The sequence below is a fragment of the Prosopis cineraria genome, unplaced genomic scaffold (genome assembly GCF_029017545.1).
Source record: "Prosopis cineraria cultivar Desert tree isolate PC_DT_omini unplaced genomic scaffold, ASM2901754v1 PC3, whole genome shotgun sequence".
Lineage (NCBI taxonomy): Eukaryota > Viridiplantae > Streptophyta > Magnoliopsida > Fabales > Fabaceae > Prosopis > Prosopis cineraria.
In genome coordinates this window covers 3,328,905-3,339,212 of record NW_026555334.1, presented here as the reverse complement: position 1 = coordinate 3,339,212, position 10,308 = coordinate 3,328,905, and the positions used below count along the sequence as shown (strand labels likewise).

The 10,308-nt window shown below is 30.5% G+C and overlaps 1 protein-coding gene across 1 annotated transcript; it reads left to right on the top strand.

The window, feature by feature from the left end:
* The first annotated feature begins 8,030 nt into the window (after window positions 1-8,030).
* On the top strand, window positions 8,031-10,308 carry LOC129304415 (protein NRT1/ PTR FAMILY 4.4-like). The gene is made up of 3 exons (XM_054944060.1): window positions 8,031-8,046; window positions 8,163-8,338; window positions 9,967-10,308. The coding sequence occupies exons 1-3, from the start codon at window positions 8,031-8,033 to the stop codon at window positions 10,306-10,308; spliced, it is 534 nt and encodes a 177-aa protein (XP_054800035.1).

Below are 10,308 nucleotides of genomic sequence, written 5' to 3'. Positions count from 1 at the left end.
AGATGACGGTGTCAAATATGAGGCTTGAGAATGGTACTGCAGTGCTTATGAACACTATTGATTTGCACGATAGTCCTAGATAAAGCATGTTGTGCACAAAAGGAATTGATCCACCAAAGAGAAGACGAAGAAAAACTTAAATGAATCTTGAGATTGCTTCCTTACCAACCTGCAATTGACTTGCAATAAAGCAAAACAGTTTTCCATATCCTTCTCGAATTTCTAGAGCCAAACTGTCCATAAATCACAAGTAGGAAGAAATGTAGAATAAGATGAAACTAGATGTGAGCTTGTTGAAAGAGACAATCTTGAAACTAGGGGAGAAGGCCATCTGTAGATATGATCAAGAAAAAGACATGGACTCTTGAAATCTCTTAGTAAGAGATTTGAATCAGGAACTAATCCTGGACGAATAATAGAGTTCCTCAGCATCCATAATTGATTGAGTAAGATGATGATGTGCTGAATCAAATTAGTATGTGAATCTTTGAAGAGTTGTTTGAAAGTGGACACTAACCAAGAGATCAAACTAGTATCTTGGAAAGTAGAAGTGTGGATGCTCAATCCACCAAACCAAAGGGATCGAGCAAAGACATGATCAACAGTTCTTCACATTGACAACCAAAAGGAGACAGTATTAGCAAAGAAATTCTACTCCTTTAATTTGATGAATTTCCCTTGTCAGAAATCTCTTTGGCAAACTTTAAAATACATTTTATTTGTGTGGAAACTTTTTCTTAGAGCTCTCCCAACTCGTGACATTTATATTTGCAAAACTGAACAGAAAGCAATATCTATCTATATATCTATATAATGCATAGTTACCTCTTTGCTTGAGAATTGGAAGACGAAGAAGCAGGAAACTGGTGAAAGAAACAACAAAGAAATTGTTTTGCAGAAGCATAAAATCACACTGTTATCCTCTTTTTTTAAAGAACGCAGAAGATCAACAATTAATGAAAGAGGAAATCAAAGGAAGGATCCAGATACCAAGTAAAAGAGCAACAAACCCTCAAACAAAAGGCCGAAGTCTGAAGATTGGAAAGCACCATGGAAAGAGAATATTTGTTTTTGTTTGTCTAAGAAACAAGAAAAAGAAGAACCACAGAAACAATAGTGACTGACTGGAAGAGAAAAGTCAAAGTTGAACACACATTTCTTCTTTTCTACCAGTACTAAACAACCGTGTGCGTATAAAGTCACACCATAAAGAAATAAAAAATTTTAACTAATGAAGCTTAGGTCTAGTAGAAAGGGTTAGTTTCTCACAACATAATGAATTAAGGTTTATATTTCTATTAAAAGAGATGCTCACATTTACTGCCCCACCGTGTCCTGAATTGGATTGACTACAATGGAATGATACCTATGAGAAATAAAAAAAAAAAACAATTTCATATTAATTTCTTCATTAACAATGTAATGTCTCCCCCCACCCTAAATATGACATTTTCTCTGTGAAACGTGTATAATCCAAGAGAAGAACTCTGCAAATCATAGCCAACGAACAACTTGACGGAGATACTATTTTATAGATATTGATACTGATGTCCATTTTATGCCCGCGATCTGATTAGTAAAAAGTCCATAAAATCCATTATCAGAACAAATTTATGAATGACTGTAAATGTAGATGAAGGGTCATAATTGGAATGTAATCAATCAACCAAGCATTGTGAAGTACTAGTAAACTACCAAAGCCAAGATTATACCTTCAACAAAAGTACCGGGCGCTTGACTGAAACTAGGAATCTTTCAATGGCTGTTAAGAAAGCTACAAGTACAGCTGGGTTCACAACGTTCGAATAAGCTACTGGACCGACTAAAGCTAAAAGGAGAAAGGGGGATGACTCTAGTTGTTGAGCACCCGGAGGAAGGTACCAGATCGACTTCTCCTCTGTTTCGTAAAGAGGAAGGTACAAAACACAACGCGGTGGAAGAAAAATCAGATCATCTCTGGACTACCAAAATTACCAAAATTATATAGACCCACGAGAAGTAACAAGGACGAAAAGCGTACCAGCATTTGCGGAGTCCTTGAAGATGGACTCAACCATGGTGGTGACCTCGTCTTTTCGAATCGGTCTCAAGGCTTCAAGGCGCTTGGGAGAGAAAAGCTAGCGTGCAAATCCTCCTCACCCCTTCACGTAGTGAGGCCGATAATCGGTCCAAATGAGATTCTTGCCGTCTCTGTTAAACTTGGCCGCCGATCGGCTACTGTGGCGGTGGGCCAATTGCTGGCCGTGCATGCTCCTTCAGCACCAGCTCCAAGCTGGAGACGATGACGTTCGGGGTAGATAGCCGACCGATATTATGGGACGTGGACCATAAGACTGAGCCAACTCGGCGAAGCAGCGAAACCCGCACCTCGAAGGTCGGTTTTTGAAGGGACCGGTGGAATTAGAATTTGCCTAAGCTTGGCGCTACCGCGCGCTTGGCTTATTTGTGAGCACAACTAATTAATAATAATATTTTCATAATAACTAATAATTTAATAACGAAACTCATATTTAAAAAAGAAGAAAAAACAAGTCAGCGTAGCGCATATAACGGCAGTCTAAATTTTATAAGTATCATTTCAGAACTCGATTATTAGAGATATGTATAGAAACATATTACTTAAAAAAATATAATTTTTTAAATGGCATTCAGATTCTTTGAGAGAATATCTCCACGACTATTAATTATGAAAATATCTTGGATAGTAAAAAGAAGAAGAAGAAAAAAGAAAACTTATATTTTGTAATATTTAACATTATTATCTTTTAATGAAATTATCATAATTATTTATTTAAAAATTTAGTATAAGTCATTGTCTGTTTTGTAAATATATATATATATATATTTATAATTTTATAATGGATTAGATAACAATTTGACCGTAAATTATAGCCACAAGTTCATAATAATCTAGGATATTGAGTTTTTTCTTTGTAATATTTTCTTTTAACTTTTAAAAATAGTGCAATGTGATTTTTGTTGTTAATATAAATTAACTTCAATCATTAATTGATCATAAAATAACATAAAAGAATATAAAAAATTATACAAAAGAATTAAGAAAATTTTCTTGGTCATGTCTTGTAATTTTTTATCATTATTTATAATTTTTAAATCATTTTCTATAATTTTTTAATTATTTTTAATTAATTAATAATTAAAATTAACTTTTGTAAATGGTTGGACTACATTGTATTATTTTTAAAAGTTGTGGAGAACATTATACAAAATATGAATTTAGAATCCTAAATGTTCTTGAACTTATAATTTAAAGGTTAAATCAACCTTTAACCCAACTTTTATTCAACATGTATTTATGTTTGGATTTTTGTGAGGGAAGGGTAAATCCCCTTTTGCATGTATGTATATATATATATATATATATATATTCTTTAAGTGAATGTATATTAAAAATTTAACGAAGTTAAATTTCCTACCATCATATTACCACGAAATCAAACTTTTTGCAAACTTGGCCCAAAAACAACTTTTTGCAAACTTTTCTAGTTTTTACCCTTATGAATTATACACCAAATTTTGCTAAAAAAAAAAAAGGAATTATACACCAAATAATGCGTGGTTTGTGTATATAAAAGTAGGAATGGGCAAACCTCATCTCTATTTCTTCTCACCGAAAGAAACGTAGCGGAAACACACACACACACACAAAAGCTTAAGAGAAATGAAGAAAGAATGAGAGAGAAAATGAAGGAAAGGAGAGAGAATCCAAATAGGAACAAATCAGAGAGCTGTGTTGATTGGAGAAGAAGACCTTCCAATCCCAATAAGCATGGTGGAATCAGAGCTGCTTTTTTTGTTCTTGGTATCGCTCTATATCCATCTCTCTTCTATTTTTTTTTTTTTCCATTTCTTTTGTTTGATCTTCTTGATGATTTTTTACTTACAAAAATCATTACATATATAATCTTCGTCTTTGGTTCTTGTTTATATATCTTGTCATTGGTCTTTCTTTAAGCTTAAAATTTTAAAATCCCAGAATTTTATTGCAGCTCCTAATTTTTATTAGTTGATTGGTTGATCAAGTAAATGGCACATGGTTTGATAGTTATACTTATAATGAGTTATAAATATAGCATCAATCCTCACAAATTGAAGCTAAGAAGTTAGTTGCATCGCTTTTACATGTTATACATTGACATTATTATCAATATTGATTTATTGATAATTAAAATATCAATATATATGTAATGTTGTTAGAAGCCTTACTAACAATGATCGTAAATGATGCTCTTATTTTGGACTCTGGCGATTTCAATCATTCAAATTTATTTTAGTTCTTGATTTTATTTCTCAAATTTAATTTTTAGTAATTTAATTTTTTATATTTTCTTAAATTATCAGACTGGTACTTTATATTTTGCAATACAAATTAACTCTCAAAATAAATAATATAATATATAAAGTATATTAATTAATACTTAACATGTATGTGTAACTAAATGAGAACAAAACAAATTAACAATAAAATTAGTTTAATTTTTATTAATATTATCCCTTATACTGTGTTTTATTCTTTTGTTTGTTTTTAATTTTAAAGTTTGTTTTCGCACTTAAATACTTATACTTCTTTGCATGAATCTACATGGTTATCAATCATTTTGTTACCTATCATGTCAACAAATTTTGTGTAAATGAATTCCAATTTTAGACATTAGTTTGAATTTTATTTTTTTCTTAGGAAAAAAAAAATCTAATTTTAGACTTCTTTGTATGTTTCTCCTTCCCGTTATCAAGGTGTGTTTCATTTGATTCTTTCTACTCAAATTCGTAGTTATCTGAGCCCGATCCTATAGAAAATAAATTATCAACATACTACGTCTCGAAAAGTATTTATAGTGCATGTTTGGATTCATGTTGAAATTTAAACCACATAAATCATGGTTTTAGTGAAGAAAAAGTAACAACAAAACTATAATATTAACGATTTCTCACATAAAACCAAACATGCATATAATTGTTTTGAAATCAGTTTCATTAAAATTGATTTCTACTTTCTTGTTTTACTGTGGACAAATAATCAAATATTTAATGTTATTAGTTGTTAAATATCTCATAACATGGCTCTTTTACCGTACGTTTAGATTAATGAAGATCTGAATTTGAAAAAAATTCCACTTCTTATTATAATTCTTTTGTGATTTCAATTCTTTCTACATTCTAAAGATTTAAAATTTTAGACACTTTAAACATCTTGTTGTTCTTTTAGTGTTTTTATTATTGACATCTCTATGACTCGTATTGATCTTTTTTCATCTCTCATTGATTAAAAAATAAAGATAAATTTGTTATTCCTTATTTTTCATTTTTATTTTAAATCTTGACTCTTTTCTCTTCTTTATTTCAAATTTTTTAAACTATCCAAATAAATTTTTTTTAATTTATAGATTTTAAAATGTGATATTTGAAATGAAAGATTTTAAATCTAAAATATAGATACAAATCTATCAATTCAATTTCTATCTAAAAGTAATTCTGTTTGCTACTTAATTAACCAACATTAGTTAAATTAAATATCAATATTTCATATAGCTAAACTCTATGCCTAGTCTTTGTCAAGAATATCAAGAAAAATATGATTTTAGGGCTTTTTATTTCTATTTTAATTTTTTATTTTTAAAAATAAAAAAATTTGGGCAAGTGTTTTGAATTTAAATAATTTATTTTTACTTTTAAAAACAAAAATTAGAACATTACTTAGCTGTTTTTATTTTCTTTTCGGTGAATGGGCGTCTTGGTCCATAATAGTATTCTGAATTTTAAACTTTTAAAATAAGCAAAAATTATTTTAATTTGTAAATTTCAAGCAAATTACCTCCAACGTTAAGTTATATATAATAGCCATTACTTTTGACTTTGTGAGGCCTAATCAAAGGTTAACGTGGTATTGATTTTCTCTTGACACATGGCATGTCAACTGGATTATATAACGATTAATATTGTACAAATAAATAATGGGGGCTAATTTGCTCAGAATTTACAAGTTTAATGAAGTTTTTACTTATTTTAAAAGTTTAGGATCCCTGATATTATTCAAGTAATAATTTAAGGCTTAGGATGCTTATTAACCCTTTTTTTTCCTCCTGTTTTTAAACACACAACATTTGACTATTAATAATCACTGTCATTTAGGATTAATTAATCACTATCATAAACTATCTCCGTTAATCACTAGTGATCAGTACTATCGGCCAATATGTTAATTCTAAAATTGTTTTAAATTAATAGAATCAACTAAATTTTTATTTTATTTTGTTTTGAAAAATAATTTTTAGAAGTTAGTTTATAAAATAGGTTTTTTTTTAAAAAAAAAAGTGTGGAACAACATCAAACAAGCTCTAGACTTTCATTTTTATAAATTTTGGATTAGCTAGTTTTAATTACTTTTTATCCACTCATTAATTTTGATGGGTTGTATGCTTTTTTTTTTTTTCTGGTAGAATTGATGGGTGTGTATCAAATATATATAAGAATTGAAACGACAGGGTTTCAAGCATTTGAAATAGTGGGAATAGCAACAGTGGGAAACAACCAGATAACGTATTTGATAAACGACATGCGTTTCTCTCTTCCAATATCAGCGAACATTGTAACTAACTTCATTGGGAGTTGGGACTACCTTCCTTTTGGCTCTCCTTGGTGGGCTATCTTGCTGACTCTTTTCTTGGCAGCTTTCGACCAGTTCTCATCTTCGGCTTTCTTGAGTTTTTTGTAAGCCCTTCTTCTCTTAGCCATATATAATTAGATCTTATGGTACAAACTTTACATAGAGTTTAAATGTCTCACATTAATTTATGGATAGTACAATTTTTTATATATTTTATATTATATACAAATATAAAAATTATATAAGTGACTAAAAATAGAAACATCTTTCTATGTATCAATCTATGAAATTTGAAGTGAATTATGTAATCCATGACTTATCAATAATGAGAATCTATAGAAATTTTATATTTTTATAATAACATTGATCGATTTTAAGATATCCTTAAAATTTTAATTCTTTTTAGTTTTAATCATCAATTTTTTTTATGTTGATAGTAGAAATAATCTTCATTTCCTCTTTTTCTGGATTAAATATATATATATATACTATTTAAATTTCACTCTAATATAAAATACTAAAAGAATTTTTTTTTTTTGCCATGAAACATATAAAACTTATTCCCTCTATCTCTTTCTTAAGAATCCATTTGTCATATTAATTCCAACCTTCTTTTCAACCACGCTTGTAAAAAATTTATTGTTAAGATTGGAGTCTACAGTATTCTCTCTCAATCTCTCTTTATATAGTTCACTTAAAATGCATTAATTAGAACGAGAAATCATTTCATATGATTATAATGCCATATTATATATCACACTCAATTTGAATAAGCCTAAGTGTATATCTAGAGAATGAAAAAAAGATAAATGAAGAAAAAATTAAAAATAATTATCTATTATCATGTTAAAGGGCATTTTTGCCTATCAACTATTCATTTAGAAGCATCTAGTATACTTAACTTTCATGTAGTATAATTTTTTCTTTTAATATTTGAAAATGATGCAATGAGTACCTTGTACTAGGCACACTGGGAACAACTATTGAAGGGTACAATTTTCTATAAAAATTGTGGCCACTGCACAACAACTATGTTGAATGCATCATTTTTAAATATTGAAAAAGAAAATTGCATCATATACATAAGTTTAAGATATTAGATACTCTGAGTAAATAGTTGAATGACAAAAATATATTTTAACCCTTCATTATTCATTTGATCTAAATTGTTCTAATAAATTAGAATACAAATAAAATGACATTCTGAGAGCACATAAAAGAAATCTTTGTTATTTATTTTAATTTATATAATACATATGGTTCTCTATTTTCATGATAAGGTTTCATATTATTATCAATACAAGCTCATGTTCCTCAACTAAAGCCACCTAAATGCACAAACATAAATGGTAAATGCCAAGAAGCAAAGGGGATAAAGGCTGCAATGTTCTTCTTAGCACTATACATGGTGGCACTGGGAAGTGGGTCTGTGAAGCCTAACATGATAGCTCATGGAGGAGACCAGTTGAACCAAAACAACCCTAAGCAAATAAAGAGCCTCTCAACTTATTTCAACTTTGCCTATTTGCATTCTCAGTGGGTCAACTTGTTGCCCTCACTCTTCTTGTTTGGTTCCAAACCCACTATGGCATGGACATTGGTTTTGCTGTTTCTGCTGCTGCCATGGCTCTGGGGCTTGTTAGCTTCATGTGTGGAACTTTGTTTTATAGGAATAGGACTCCACAAGGCACCATCCTCACTCCCATTGCTCAAGTATGAACAATCCTGTCTGACTATATATTTTTGCTCATTTTTATGAATTAATGGTAGTAGTTTAATGATTATATCAGACATATATTTAAAGAGCGTTTGTTTAAGATTAAGACTAAGAGGAGAAAATTTATTTTAGTTAAGCTAAATGAGGGAGTTGCTAGGAGGCCTATAGGTTAAACATGAATGTTTTGTTGGGGGAGTTACTCTTTTAAGCGTATTGTGTTAAGCTATTCCAAATACTCCATTCCTTTGATATTATAGAAGTGCTTTATAAGACTAACCAGAGAGAGTAGCTTATTTAAAATAAGGTAAAAAATTTTTTTTATCTCATATTTAATTACCCAAAATTTCTCCCAATCTTATTTAGCTTAACTAAATAATTTTTTCTTAACCTGCCCTTAATTTTGGAGTAATAATTTATTCATAGTTTGTGAGTATATAAAAGTTGTCATGTGCTGTTTGGATGAGCTGACATTTCATTGAGGTTTGTATGAGACAGATTTGATATTGGACATACAATTAAAAAAAAAAAGAAAACTAAAGTTAATTTAGTCTAAAAATGTGTAGATTATATTCCAGCAATTCAATCTGAATTAAACTATACAATAAGTAATGCCATAACCTTCTAGGTTTTGTGGCTGCAATATTAAAGAGAAAGGTTCATAGAGACCAAACCAATAATGTTGGCCAGTCTACTAGCTTACTTGGAGACGGTCTGGGTCACACGAAAAAGTTCAGGTACTTCTACTGGCTTTCTGTCTTTCTATTTTATCTTTAATAATTTTTATTCTTAATATTTTGAGTAAATATGTTTAAAAAAGTAATATTTAAACACTTGAAAAATGAATTTATTAAACACAGTACTTACAGAGATAGGAGCCCACTTCTATCTCCCTGTCTCTATAATTTTACTTCCCTCACATGCTTCAAGATCATAGATGGGAATACAATCTCAGCAAACACACACACACACATAAATGCGGCGCTTTTCAAAAGCGCTGCCAGTGACACAGGCGGCGCTTTAAACTGCCACAGACAAAAAAAAAAAAAAAGTTGCTCTTGAAGAGCATGGGTTTTTTCTAATTAGTCATTTAATTTCTATCACTTTAAGCCCCATGGAAATAGAAATAGGCCCTAGCTCTCTTTATTTCTCTCTTTTTTCTTGACTAGAATATTTTGGATTCTTACAAAACCTGAAAATATTATTACCATCTACCTAAATTAATTTAAAACCCTCACTATATGGGACTATTAAGAAGGCTTTTGGCATTTTTGTTTAACACAGCTGCATGCCTTAGGGCTCAAAATTGAGATTTCAATATCTTAACTAGTGAGCAAGCATCTTTTTGTAATTTTTTTGATTATGTTCTTACATAAATCACAATATGCTCAAATGCATAGAATTTACCCTTATTTTAGGTTTTTGGGCAAAGCATGTATCAAAGTCCAAGGTGAGACTAGTCCAGAGGAAATTCCATGGAGATTATGCAGCATTATTCAAGTTGAGCAAGTGAAGACATTACTCTCAACCATCCCCATCTTTGCCTGCACATCTTCAACACAATCCTAGCTCAACTCCAGACATTTTCAGTCCAACAAGGATCTTCCATGGACACCCATCTTTTTAGAACCTTCCAGATTCCTCCAGCTTTCCTCCAAAGCATCCTTACATGTTTCTCATTCTCTTGGTCCCTCTCTATGACACTTTCTTCGTCCCTTTTGCCAGAAAACTCACAGGCAATGACTCTGGTATCTCCCCTTTAACCAGAATAGGGTCTGGCCTCTTTGTAGCTACTTTTTCCATGGTCTCATCATCTTTAATGGAGAAAAAGAGAAGAGATCAAGCTCTGAACTTCAACCAAAAGCTTCACATTCTTTGGATTACACCAGAGTTTTTGATTTTTGGCTTGTCTGAGATGTTTACAGCAGTGGGACTCATTGAGTTCTTTCACAATTACAGTCCAACATGA

Excerpts from the sequence above, each read along its gene's own strand:
- LOC129304415 (XM_054944060.1), top strand. Across the intron at positions 8,339-9,966 it reads TCCTCACTCCCATTGCTCAA|AACCTTCCAGATTCCTCCAG; the intron begins GTATGAACAATC and ends CCATCTTTTTAG.